The following is a 14,665-nucleotide window of genomic DNA, read 5'->3' as shown; positions in this document are numbered from 1 at the left end:
CACACACCCCCGCACTGTGTGTGCAGTAAATACAGAGTAGGAATGTGTAGGAATACACACACACACACCCGCACTGTGTGTGCAGTAAATACAGAGTAGGAATGTGTAGGAATACACACACACACACCCCCGCACTCTGTGTGTGCAGTAAATACAGAGTAGGAATGTGTAGGAATACACACACGTCGTCACAGAAAGAAAATGCACGAGGCAGTTACTAGTGCAGAATAACAGGTAATTATTAGCACTTTGCCAGTGAAGCACAAAAGTAAATGAAACATCAGTATGCCCATTTTCTCTCACACAATAATAAGAACCCAAAGTAAAAATGAATACAAAGTTGTTGTTTAATTGCAGACTCAATAACTTTATAGCAAAACAAATATATGTTATTTGTACAGTGCCAGCATATTCCGTAGCGCAGTGCAACGCGGGAGGGAGGACATGGGATGACAAAGAGTACATATATGTGCGAGACACACACAGTGGGGGGAGGAGGTTCCTACCCCAAGAAGCTTACAATGTAGGAGAGATAATTACAATAATACATCTCCGGAAATAATACGTTACTGGGGGGGGGGGGGGGGGGGGGGAGGGGGTTCTCAATTCAAGTACTCGAGACCCCATTCCCCCACACCAGTTTTCAGAATATCCCTGCTTTAGCACAGGTGGCTCAATCAGTGGTTCCCTGCTTCAGCACAGGTGCTGAAGCTCAGATATCCTTAGGACCTGACCTATTGCGAGGCTGGGGGGGGGGGGGGGAGTGCTGGAGGACTGGCGTTGAGAACCCCCGCGTTACGGATTTATCTAGAGCAGGGGAGCGCAAACTTTTTGCTTGCTCTCCCCCAACCCCTTTCCCCCCTATCCCCCGACATCATTTCACCCCACATCGCCAGAAGCCGCCGTAGAGAAGGTAAGAGACATACAGCGGTCTCAGGTGCTCCCCGGCATTTTATTTAAATGTTATGGGGGAACGTGCGGGGCTTCTGTAAGCGCCATGAACCCCCCAGAAAATGTCAGATTCTGGGAAAATGACATGCAAATGTGCACACAGTGATATGAATTGTAACCGTCTCTAAGGACCATTACCAAAGTCTGACAACCCCCGAGTTATTGCACACTCTGCACTGAGCAAACGGAAATTGATTGGGTAGGGGTCATATATGCACAAAACAGTACTTAGCATTAATCATTATTGCAGCATACTACTTTCAATGGAAAATATCAATAAAATAAATACTCACTAGTGTATTAGCTTTGAGCCTAGTTATATTAGAAATATACAAATTTCCAAATAAGAATTATTAGCGTTCATATCCCCAAAGCACAATGTCACATTGTATCGGCAGAGGAAATCTCCCAGCTGTAGGTATGGGGCAAACATACAGTATGTATATAATGTTCCCAGCGATGTCAGATTTCGTATGACATAACAAAATCTCTCATTAAACTTTGGTTTATAAAATATATGGTACCTTAACGGTTTTTGTATCAAATTCCTCAGAACGGATGTTAAATGAAACGAGTATTTACGGAAGGCACAATTTGCATGTTCGTTAACTTAAAAGTTCATCTGAAAATTAATTGGAGATTTTTCCAGGATATTTTAATTTCGGGCTTCTTTATCACAAGAACAATTTCCTTTTCTGACTTTCAATTGTGTTCATTTTATTTTCTTTAAGAGAATGTTTTTTTTTTCTTTTTAAGAAAATACACAGCAAACAAAATCAGCTGTGAAAAGCCGACCATGATGAGGAATAGAAATCTTCATTTGAAGGCCACTGATCGGTCTTGTCATTCTCCTCACTGTCACTGTCACTGGACGGGTCATATTCCGGGATTGCACAATGGAATAGCGCTTCTCGCCTTTTTTCATCTTCTTCCTCTGCAATTTTCTCTGCCGTCAGCTTCTTGTGGCACAGGCCGCAGACTCTCAGCGGCTTTAGGGACAGCGCTGGCATCAAGAACCTATTTTTCGAGCAGTCGTGACACACGACAAAGCCGCACTTGCGACAGTGATGTCTCCGTGTTAGTGTTGAGAACTTAGTTTGTGTGCAGCGCATGCAGATATCAGTGGCTTTGTCAGGTATCCAGGGAGCAGCATGCTCTGTTGAGGGTCGTCTGCCCGTCTTCTCCAGAAGCCGCTGTACGCATTCCTTGATGTGACCAATCCACTCTTTCCTTTCCGTGAAAGAGGCAGCAGAAACCACGAATGACTTCTTTGCCGTTTTTAGCATCCACCGGTTTCTCATGTCCAGGCTGTCTGGAAGCGTCTCTATGGTGACATCCTCGAGGGGGATTATGTGTTGAGAATTGTATTTGCGCTTATTGATCACGATGCTTCCGTAGACCAGGATGTCATCGAAGAGAAAGAAAATCCTGGGCTTGGGCTTTTTCGGCATTCTTTTGTCAATATCCCTTCCCCAATAAGAACTCTTCCTGGGACAGATAAAGGTTGGCCTGATGCACCAAAGCAGCTTTCAACAGCAGCGACTCGTTGTGTATTGATTTCTGTGTTTGCCAGATGGTCCACCATGTTTTAGCGACCGTCTGAAAAAACAAAAACAAACATTAGGTGTGGATTAGCTGTATCTTGCCAAAGAGTAATATACGTTACAAAACAGTGGCACTTAACCACCCCCTTAGATTTAACCTGGAATCGCTTTGTAGAGCTTCTTCCATGAAATTGGTGTCAAAACCATGGTGATCACTTGGAAACAACTATTGTACACTGTCAGCACAGTCTCCCATAGGCCAGTTGATAAAGCAGAAAACCATTTTTAAGACCCCTGAAAGGTAATAGATCTATTCAAAGGTAGTTCCCATTTTCTCTGACCTTAAAATCGGACTTGACAAGTGGCACTGATTTTTAATTAAATAAAAATAATAAACCTTAAATGCAGATCATCTACATGATAAAAGAAGTACACATACATATACAGTGAATATTTTCTGTAGATAATGACTATATAAAAATATAATTCCAGAACTAAGGAAACGGTCCCACGTCTCTGAACTGTTTCGGCGTTTACTTTTTTACTAAAAACCCAGGCAGAGGGCCAAGCCGCAGTCTGGGGAAAGCAGGGCTCCAAATAAATATTAGTATTGGCTTTAGCTCACAATCCCAAAAGGCACAGAACTTGGGAAATTCAAATGACATAAGCTGAATACACAATTCTTTGGGTAACTTTTAATCAGTTGTTTTTGATATGGACGTTTCCTATCCAGTAATGGGTATTTTTCTGAATGAAGCTTGCCTGCAGTAGCAGTGATCGTCAGTTTATAATCCCATTTAGCCACGTGTAACATTAGGATACTTATTCTGGTACATACTTGCATTCCAAATTTGCAAAGCTCAAAACTGGCAGATAGACAGATTTCTCTCAAATCCTGGTAACTAAGGTCATGTCCCCTTTAATGAAAACAAATGTGCTCAAATACAGAGGTATAATGTTTATTGCTACAGCGGCTAAACCCCAGTACTGTACTAGTCTGACTCTTGACAAAGAGCTTAGGCCCAGAATGTTGTGTCTGATTTTGTATCCGTCAGCATTTGTAAATTGTTGTATGATTTATGGTTTACTTTGATGGTATATGTTTTATGTATGTTCCGGTACTTACACACAGCACATGTGATTTGGTGTATTTTTCTCCCCTCGTTTTACAGACTTTTGGAAAATGTCCTCATCTTGTTCTGATTTATATATTATAATTTTTTTTCAAGGAAACTCTGCTTGGTTCGCCATTAATTCTATACCATTCATTTAGGTGTTCATTTTTTGCACATATGTTTTGTTACCCGTCACAGATCCAAAGTGCGGGGAAACTGTTTCAGGCGAGGAGTATCCCGCGTGTGCAGCCAACACAACACAGACAAATACATTCCTCAATGTGCAGGTCTCCCCTAGGACAGAGGTACGGAGTACATCTCCACGCACACGTTCACGATGCAATTATTCCTTGTTACAGCCAAGAGCAGAGGAGAAACAATGTTTCAGGTCCTGATGAAAGGTCCATGTGGGACCTGCAAAGTGTTCCTCCTCGGTTTTTGGCCGTTACAATAAAGGAAGAATTGCATCATGAACGTGTGAGTAGAGATGTACTCTGTACCTCTGTCCTAGAAGAAACCTGCATTGAGGAATTTGTTACCTGTATGTTGCCACAGCTGCTGTGGTATGTTTTCGGGTGCATAGCCGGCAATCACTGATCTGCGTCCCGAAGTTGTGCCCCAGAAGCCTTGCCTAGTGCAAGGCGTGACAGACCGTTCTGCTTCATTGGCGTCTTGCAGCAGCCGTGGACTTTCCTGCATCGGCACCCGTGGCGGGCAAATGGCTTCCCACGGCTGGACTGGTGCATCTTCCTCAAACACAAATATATGATCCAGCAGCAATGATTATTAAGGTTTGTTTAGGCCAGGGGGTTGCCAACGCCAGTCCTCAAGTGCCACCAACAGGTCAGGTTTTCAGGATATCCCTGCTTCAGCACAAGTGGCTCAATGAGTGGCTCAGTCAAACACAGCTACCTGTGCTGAAGCAGGGATATCCGAAAACCTGACCTGTGGGTGGCACTTGAGGACTGGAGTTGGCCACCCTGGTTTAGGTAAACTTCAAGTTCGGCAAAACTACAGAAGCAGCAACTTCTGACTAGCCTCCTCCGGCCTCGACTCGCACCCAGACTGAGGCTTCACTGCCCTGTGCATTCGGCTCCTCTGGGACTCCTACTGTACAGTCAGGAACCCAGGCCCATGGCGATTCTCACACAGGGAGCAGCCAGTCAGGAACCCAGGCCCATGGCGATCCTCACACAGGGAGCAGCCAGTCAGGAACCAGGCCCATGGCGATTCTCACACAGGGAGCAGCCAGTCAGGAACCCAGGCCCATGGCGATCCTCACACAGGGAGCAGCCAGTCAGGAACCCAGGCCCATGGTGATCCTCACACAGGGAGAAACCAGTCAGGAACCCAGGCCCATGGCGATCCTCACACATGGAGCTGCCAGTCAGGAACCCAGGCCCATGGCGATTCTCACACAGGGAGCTGCAAGTCAGGAACCCAGGCCCATGGCGATTCTCACACACGAGCAGCCAGTCAGGAACCCAAGCCCATGGCGATCCTCACACAGGGAGCAGCCAGTCAGGGAACGCAGGCCCATGGCGATTCTCACACAGGGAGCAGCCAGTCAGAACCCAGGCCCATGGCGATTCTCACACAGGGAGCTGCCAGTCAGGAACCCAGGCCCATGGCGATTCTCACACAGGGAGCTGCCAGTCAGGAACCCAGGCCCATGGCGATCCTCACACAAGGAGCAGCCAGTCAGGAACCCAGGCCCATGGCGATTCTCACACAGGGAGCAGCCAGTCAGGAACCCAGGCCCATGGCGATTCTCACATAGGGAGCTGCCAGTCAGGAACCCAGGCCCATGGCGATTCTCACACAGGGAGCTGCCAGTCAGGAACCCAGGCCCATGGCGATCCTCACACAAGGAGCAGCCAGTCAGGAACCCAGGCCCATGGCGATTCTCACACAGGGAGCTGCCAGTCAGGAACCCAGGCCCATGGCGATCCTTCACACAGGAGCTGCCAGTCAGGAACCCAGGCCCATGGCGATCCTCACACAAGGAGCAGCCAGTCAGGAACCCAGGCCCATGGCGATTCTCACACAGGGAGCAGCCAGTCAGGAACCCAGGCCCATGGCGATTCTCACATAGGGAGCTGCCAGTCAGGACCCAGGCCCATGGCGATTCTCACACAGGGAGCTGCCAGTCAGAACCCAGGCCCATGGCGATTCTCACACAGGGAGCAGCCAGTCAGGAACCCAGGCCCATGGCGATCCTCACACAGGGAGCTGCCAGTCAGGAACCCAGGCCCATGGCGATTCTCACACACGGAGCAGCCAGTCAGGAACCCAGGCCCATGGCGATCCTCACACAGGGAGCAGCCAGTCAGGAACCCAGGCCCATGGCGATTCTCACACAGGGAGCTGCCAGTCAGGAACCCAGGCCCATGGCGATCCTCACACAGGGAGCTGCCAGTCAGGAACCCAGGCCCATGGCGATTCTTACACAGGGAGCTGCCAGTCAGGAACCCAGGCCCATGGCGATCCTCACACAGGGAGCTGCCAGTCAGGAACCCAGGCCCATGGCGATTCTCACACAGGGAGCTGCCAGTCAGAACCCAGGCCCATGGCGATCCTCACACAAGGAGCAGCCAGTCAGGAACCCAGGCCCATGGCGATTCTCACACAGGGAGCTGCCAGTCAGGAACCCAGGCCCATGGCGATTCTCACACAGGGAGCTGCCAGTCAGGAACCCAGGCCCATGGCGATCCTCACACAAAGAGCAGCCAGTCAGGAACCCAGGCCCATGGCGATCCTCACACAGGGAGCAGCCAGTCAGGAACCCAGGCCCATGGCGATTCTCACACAGGGAGCTGCCAGTCAGGAACCCAGGCCCATGGCGATTCTCACATAGGGAGCTGCCAGTCAGGAACCCAGGCCCATGGCGATTCTCACACAGGGAGCTGCCAGTCAGGAACCCAGGCCCATGGCGATTCTGACACAGGGAGCTGCCAGTCAGAACCCAGGCCCGTGGCGATTCTCACACAGGGAGCAGCCAGTCCAGGAACCCAGGCCCATGGCGATCCTCACACAGGGAGCAGCCAGTCAGGAACCCAGGCCCATGGCGATTCTCACACAGGGAGCTGCCAGTCAGAACCCAGGCCCATGGCGATTCTCACACAGGGAGCAGCCAGTCAGGAACCCAGGCCCATGGCGATCCTCAAACAGGGAGCAGCCAGTCAGGAACCAGGCCCATGGCGATTCTCACACAGGGAGCAGCCAGTCAGGAACCCAGGCCCATGGCGATCCTCACACAAAGAGCAGCCAGTCAGGAACCCAGGCCCATGGCGATTCTCACACAGGGAGCAGCCAGTCAGGAACCCAGGCCCATGGCGATTCTCACACAGGGAGCTGCCAGTCAGGAACCCAGGCCCATGGCGATTCTCACACAGGGAGCTGCCAGTCAGGAACCCAGGCCCATGGCGATCCTCACACAGGGAGCTGCCAGTCAGGAACCCAGGCCCATGGCGATTCTCACACAGGGAGCAGCCAGTCAGGAACCCAGGCCCATGGCGATTCTGACACAGGGAGCTGCCAGTCAGAACCCAGGCCCGTGGCGATTCTCACACAGGGAGCAGCCAGTCAGGAACCCAGGCCCATGGCGATCCTCACACAGGGAGCAGCCAGTCAGGAACCCAGGCCCATGGCGATTCTCACACAGGGAGCTGCCAGTCAGAACCCAGGCCCGTGGCGATTCTCACACAGGGAGCAGCCAGTCAGGAACCCAGGCCCATGGCGATCCTCACACAGGGAGCAGCCAGTCAGGAACCCAGGCCCATGGCGATTCTCACACAGGGAGCAGCCAGTCAGGAACCCAGGCCCATGGCGATTCTCACACAGGGAGCAGCCAGTCAGGAACCCAGGCCCGTGGCGATTCTCACACAGGAGCAGCCAGTCAGGGAACCCAGGCCCGTGGCGATTCTCACGCAGGGAGCAGCCAGTCAGGAACCCAGGCCCATGGCGATTCTCACACAGGGAGCAGCCAATTCATTGTTCTGCAGAACAATGCTAAGAATGAGTCAGTCCGTTCGGAAACATCAGGAGGCCCCATGCAGAACGCCAACTGGGATTGTATAATAAGCAAAGCAACATGTTTGCAATGTTTAACCATCTTATCTCTTCAGTAACTGTAACCCTTAGTGGAAAGGTTTAACGGGCTGCAATTCAATATAGTTACATAAATATCTGCCTCTCCGAGTAACCGCCCACAGGGCAAGTCCTGCACGAAACACAGAATAGCGCTTTTGCCCAATTGTAAATTCAATGCTTTTTATTATTATTTTTTAAATAAAGTTAAATTAAAAAGTACACTCCTCATAATCTGGCCACGGAGAGAGAGTGGGGGGGGGGGGGAGGAGGGGGGGAAGACAAGGAAGTGGGGGAGATAGAGGGGGGGGACTGTTTTCTTTCCAGTTGCTTCTAAAAATTAGAGGGTCGCCTTATTTAATTGGGCAAATACCCTGCACCTCTCTTATTGTTATACGTAGGAACGGTGTCAGGTGGTTACTAGAGATGAAAGAAATGATCGCAAGATCGAAAATTAGCCAGTTCTTTTTTGGTCTTAAAATAAAAAATAAAAGGATTCAATTTATGTATGTTTAGTTTAGTCATGTGCCCGTGACCCCAATTGTACCTGTTCCTGTAAATGTCGCAAAACGAATTTTGGGCGGTTTGCCATTTCCAGCCTCTGGAACGCATCCAGATTATGCAAACCAAAATCATACAGGAACATTATTTTAAGGATAGCTATAGCATGCTGAAGAATTCAACACACACACACACACACACACACACACACACACACACACACACACACACAACACACACACACACACACACACACAATGTTTAGCAGCAATGTACCAAGCAATAAAATGCAGGGATGTGAATACTGAAAATTGTTAAAGGTTTTTTTTGGTTGTTTTTTTTAAATATATATCAAAGACCAAGCATTTTACACAGTACATTTAGTGAGCTGGCAACCTCAACAGGCGGTTACAAAATGTATAATTACACTGTAGCAAAGCTGCCTGATCAGGAAACCACAGCCTACTCCCGATGCAGGTCAGAGGATGTCACAAAGCAGGGAGTGTCTGGCTTCAGTGACTTGTGTGTGTTCAAAGCAGAGACATCCAACTATTTGGTTGACAAAAGGGACGTTTCTCTGTTCCAGTTGTATAGCAAATAAAAATACCACGTGTGAGCACATTCACATGTACATAACACCGCTCCCTCCCCTCCATTACATCTTAGCATACAGCGTTCCACAGCAGCCAGGGATTCTGGGTAATGATGCAAGTGAGCACAGTGTGCCACTCTTTACTTATCCATTATAACATGGGCCCCTATAAGCTTATGCCTGCCGCATTTCACAGCATTTCAGCAAGGCCTGGGTTACAGAAGTGCAGAGCAGTAACCCTACTCACAGACAGCTTTTCAACCTTTTGGGTCCCATCCGTGTGAGGCAGGTTACGCAACGTGAAGCTGGCAGCGGTTTCATAGCACACATTAAATACCTTGCACAGCACAAAGGCTCAAAGTACAGCGAACATGGAAAGATGTCGCTCAACATGTGTTTGCAGGAGCAAAAAGCACCAGGAAACTACAAAGCCGACATGCAGTCCGTGGCAATAATGAAGATTACAGGCTTCCCCTTGGCTCTTTCCCAACCCACCGTTGGAACATTTGAAATTCTCCATGGAAATGTAAGAGTGGGTGTTACTTGGGGAGTGCAGAGGACACACAGGACCAAGGGAAGGAGTAAATGGGAAGGAGATGCCAGAAGGGAACAGGGCCTAGTGCAGCCTGTTCACTGGGGGATACAAGGTGAGCACTCAACCCTGATGGTTTCTCCAGCCAGTGGTGCGGGTCTTACAGGAATACAGCATTATACTGGACTTGGGGTGTAGTGCTGGTCAGATGACAACCAAATAATATGCTTTTAGCCTTTACCGAACTCATCTTAATAATGAAGGAGGTTAAAATATTTTCTCAATGCCCTCCTCGGCACATATACACCCATGGGGAAAAAACATTCGACGCTGGTTTGGTATTTAAAGTAATGTACCCCCACGTGTAAAGTATAATGTAAGTATCAAGAAAGACACTGCACAAAGTAACAAAGTATACCAGATAAATATATATTGAAAATGAAATGCATCAAATACAAACTATTTTATATTATAATACAAGAATATACAGTTCTACATTGGGAAAAGACGACGGTTCTACCTAAAGACACGCCAGAAACTGGACCATTAGGCTACACCTAATGAAGGGGTTGGTGCCCTGAAATGTCACACCTTTTCCTCGTTGCCTTTGGTAGGAGGTTACTGTCCATTTTTCTGTATTATAACATTAAATCATTTGTATTTCATTTTCAATATATATAAATGAATTTGATATACTTTCAGTGTGCAGTATCTCTTGATACTTGCATTATGGTGTGTGTGTGTGTGCTGGGGGTCCCCTGTCTTAGATGTGAGCACTTCACGTTATTTGTTTTGGATGTTGCTTGCTCTTGTATATTTTTCCTTTTTTATAGTTACCACTCCATTAAAAAAATAAAATACATTTCTTAGCTATATTATACTGAACGAGAGCGGCATTACCCATTTAGCAGATCTGGTGGAGTTGATCCTTAGTACACACACACACACACACACACACACACACACACACACACACACACACACACACACACACACACACACACACACACACACACACACACACACACACACACACACACACACACACACACACACACACACACACACACACACACACACACACACACACACACCAGAATTCTGTGCACAGCACTTCAACATTGCAAGGTATTGTCAGTGCTGTTTGCAGCAGATATCTATCCCCAGATATTGTCAGTGCTGTTTGCAGCAGATATCTCTCCCCAGACATTGTCAGTGCTGTTTGCAGCAGATATCTCTCCCCAGACATTGTTACACCACAACTCATATTGTTACATTAGGAAAACTAGATCAGCCTTGTGCTGGATTAGGACTAGGAGTAAACACAGGACACACTAAGCAGGTTTCCCTGTGTATTACAGAACTGCTCCTGTGGCTGCACTTACCTGATGCTCTCTCACTAACTCCGATCTTCTCTGTCCCCGGGATAGGAACACGCTTATCACACAGCTGCACTGCCCACCTTGCACAGGCAATCCCCACCGTGCACAGGCAATCCCCACCGTGCACAGGCACTGCCCACCGTGCACAGGCACTGCCCACCGTGCACAGGCAATCCCCACCGTGCACAGGCAATCCCACCGTGCACAGGCAATCCCCACCGTGCACAGGCACTGCCCTGTCCCAGCTGTGCAGCCTCTGCCCGGACTGGGAATGTGCAGAACTCTGACCTGAGGAATGTGCAACAGCAGGAGGAGGAGGGAGAGAGGGAGGAGGGAGGAGAGGGAGAAGGGGAGGAGAGAGAGAGGGAGAGAGGGGGAGGAGGGGGGAGAGGGGGGAGAGGGGGAGGAGGGGGGAGAGGGAGAGGAGGGGAGAGGAGGGGAGAGGAGGGGAGAGGGAGGAGGAGGGGAGGGGGGGAGGAGGGGGGAGGAGGAGGGGGAGGGGGGGAGGAGGGGGGAGGGGGGGAGGAGGGGGGAGGGGGAGGGGGGGAGGAGGGGGGAGGGGGGGAGGAGGGGGGAGGGGGGGAGGGGGGGAGGAGGGGGGAGGGGGGGAGGAGGGGGAGGAGGGGGAATGGGGGGAGGGGGGGAGGAGAGGGGAGGGGGGAGGGGGAGAGGGGAGGGGGAGAGGGGAGGGGGGAGGGGGGGGGAGGGGGGGAGGAGGAGGAGGAGGGGGGGGAGGGGGGAGGGGGGGGAGGGGGGGAGGAGGAGGAGGAGGGGGGGGAGGGGAGGAGGGGGGAGGGGGGGAGAGGGGGAGGAGGGGGGGGAGGGGGGGGAAGAGGGGGGGAGGAGGGGGGGAGGAGGGGGGGAGGGGGGGGTGGGGGGGGAGGGGGGGAGGAGGGGGGAGGGGGGGAGGAGGGGGGAGGGGGGGGAGGAGGGGGGAGGAGGGGGGAGGGGGGAGGAGGGGGGAGGGGGGAGGAGGGGGGAGGGGGGGAGGAGGGGAGGAGGGGGGAGGAGGGGGGAGGAGGGGGGGAGGAGGGGGGAGGAGGGGGGGAGGAGGGGGAATGGGGGGAGGGGGGGAGGAGAGGGGAGGGGGGGAGGAGGGGGGAGGGGGGGAGGAGGGGGGAGGGGGGGAGGAGGGGGGAGGAGGGGGGAGGGGGGGAGGAGGGGAGGAGGGGGGGAGGAGGGGGGGAGGAGGGGGGGAGGAGGGGGAATGGGGGGAGGGGGGGAGGAGAGGGAGGGGGGAGGGGGAGAGGGGAGGGGAGAGGGGAGGGGGAGGGGGGGAGGAGGGGGGAGGGGGGGAGGAGGGGGGAGGGGGGGAGGAGGAGGAGGAGGGGGGGGAGGGGAGGAGGGGGGGAGGGGAGGAGAGGGGGAAGAGGGGGGAGGAGGGGGGGAGGAGGGGGGAGGGGGGGAGGGGGGGGAGGAGGGGGGGAGGGGGGGAGGAGGGGGGGGGGAGGGGGGAGGAGGGGGGGGGGAGGGGGGAGGAGGGGGGGAGGAGGGGGGGGAGGGGGGGGAGGAGGGGAGGGGGGGAGAGGGGGGGGAGGAGGGGGGGGAGGGGGGGAGAGGGGGGGGGAGAGGGGGGGGGAGGGGGGAGAGGGGGGGGGGGAGGGGGGAGAGGGGGGGGGGGAGGGGGGAGAGAGGGAGGAGAGGGAGAGGGGAGAGAGGAGGATTGCAGGTACAGGCTTGTGTCACTCCCAGCAGGTGGCTGTGATAACATGTTACATGTCTTACCTCCTAGGACCTGTGATTAGCAGCCAGCAGTCACCTCTCTGCCCATTGTGCTCTCTGCCTCTTTATAGCGGGGCTTGGAAATGCTGCCCGGCCACGTGACCTGGCAGGCTGGGGAGAGCCCCGAATTGTTTCCCAATCCGGTGTATGGGATGTTCCGAATCAGCACAGGGAGGAGGAGCTGCTGCTCCGCATCACCACACGGAGTATCTCAGTGGCTGTCACAGCTCAGCAACATGTCACCAAGTTACCAGACAGGGGGAGCCACGTTACAAAGTGTGACCCTGTAATCCTGTGTGAGACCCTGTGTGTGAGACCCTGTGTGGGTGATCCTGTGTGTGTGAGACCCTGTGTGAGATCCTGTGTGTGAGACCCTGTGTGTGAGATCCTGTGTGTGTGAGACCCTGTGTGAGATCCTGTGTGTGAGACCCTGTGTGTGTGATCCTGTGTGTGAGATCCTGTGTGTGAGACACCTGTGTGTGAGATCCTGTGTGTGAGACCCTGTGTGTGAGACCCTGTGTGTGACACCGTGTGTGTGATCCTGTGTGTGATCCTGTGTGTGAGAACCTGTGTGTGAGATCCTGTGTGTGATCCTGTGTGTGATCCTGTGTGTGATCCTGTGTGTGAGATCCTGTGTGTGAGACCCTGTGTGTGAGAACCTGTGTGTCACATCCTGTGTGTGAGATCCTGTGTGTGAGATCCTGTGTGTCACATCCTGTGTGTGAGATCCTGTGTGTGAGATCCTGTGTGTGAGATCCTGTGTGTGACATCCTGTGTGTGATCCTGTGTGTGACATCCTGTGTGTGAGAACCTGTGTGTGAGATCCTGTGTGTGAGATCCTGTGTGTGAGATCCTGTGTGTGATCCTGTGTGTGTGACCCTGTGTGTGATCCTGTGTGTGAGATCCTGTGTGTGAGATCCTGTGTGTGAGACCCTGTGTGTGAGATCCTGTGTGTGAGACCCTGTGTGTGAGATCCTGTGTGTGATCCTGTGTGTGATCCTGTGTGTGAGATCCTGTGTGTGAGACCCTGTGTGTGATCCTGTGTGTGAGAACCTGTGTGTGAGATCCTGTGTGTGAGACCCTGTGTGTGAGATCCTGTGTGTGAGACCCTGTGTGTGAGATCCTGTGTGTGAGATCCTGTGTGTGAGATCCTGTGTGTGAGACCCTGTGTGTGTGACCCTGTGTGAGATCCTGTGTGTGATCCTGTGTGTGAGACCCTGTGTGTGAGATCCTGTGTGAGACCCTGTGTGTGAGATCCTGTGTGTGAGACCCTGTGTGTGAGACCCTGTGTGTGAGACCCTGTGTGTGAGATCCTGTGTGTGAGACCCTGTGTGTGAGACCCTGTGTGTGAGATCCTGTGTGTGAGACCCTGTGTGTGAGATCCTGTGTGTGAGATCCTGTGTGTGAGATCCTGTGTGAGACCCTGTGTGTGAGATCCTGTGTGTGAGATCCTGTGTGTGAGATCCTGTGTGAGACCCTGTGTGTGAGATCCTGTGTGTGAGACCCTGTGTGTGAGACCCTGTGTGTGAGATCCTGTGTGTGAGATCCTGTGTGTGAGATCCTGTGTGTGAGACCCTGTGTGTGTGACCCTGTGTGTGATCCTGTGTGTGATCCTGTGTGTGAGACCCTGTGTGTGAGATCCTGTGTGAGACCCTGTGTGTGAGACCCTGTGTGTGAGATCCTGTGTGTGAGACCCTGTGTGTGAGACCCTGTGTGTGAGACCCTGTGTGTGAGATCCTGTGTGTGAGATCCTGTGTGAGACCCTGTGTGTGAGATCCTGTGTGTGAGATCCTGTGTGTGAGATCCTGTGTGTGAGATCCTGTGTGTGAGATCCTGTGTGTGAGATCCTGTGTGTGAGACCCTGTGTGTGAGATCCTGTGTGTGAGATCCTGTGTGAGAGTTACTCAGAATCACTCTACTCTTTCCTAGATCTGTCTCAGCATCTCCCCCCCTGAAATCCCTCTCCTGGCTTCCGATCAAATCCCGCATCTCACACTCCATTCTCCTCCGCACTTTTAAAGCTTTACATTCTTCTGCCCCTCCTTACATCTCAGCCCTATTTCTCGTTATGCACCATCCCGACTCTCGCGTTCTGCTCAAGGATGTCTTCTTTCTACCCCCTTTGTATCTAAAGCCCTCTCCCGCCTTAAACCCTTCTCACTTACTGCCCCACACCTCTGGAATGCCCTTCCCCTCAGTACCCGACTAGCACCCTCTCTATCCACCTTTAAGACCCA

The 14,665-nt window shown here is 52.2% G+C and overlaps 1 protein-coding gene across 1 annotated transcript; it reads right to left on the bottom strand.

Annotated features, from left to right (window-relative positions):
• Positions 1-323: 323 nt before the first annotated feature.
• On the bottom strand, positions 324-11,000 carry PLEKHF1 (pleckstrin homology and FYVE domain containing 1). The gene is given in 3 exon segments (XM_075576299.1): positions 324-2,398; positions 2,401-2,550; positions 10,710-11,000. Coding segments are annotated over 2 exon segments (807 nt in total). The 5' UTR covers positions 2,537-2,550; positions 10,710-11,000; the 3' UTR covers positions 324-1,727.
• Between the last annotated feature and the right edge of the window lie 3,665 nt (positions 11,001-14,665).

The sequence above is a fragment of the Ascaphus truei genome, chromosome 19, assembly GCF_040206685.1.
Source record: "Ascaphus truei isolate aAscTru1 chromosome 19, aAscTru1.hap1, whole genome shotgun sequence".
NCBI lineage: Eukaryota > Metazoa > Chordata > Amphibia > Anura > Ascaphidae > Ascaphus > Ascaphus truei.
This window is presented reverse-complemented; position numbering and strand designations above follow the sequence as displayed.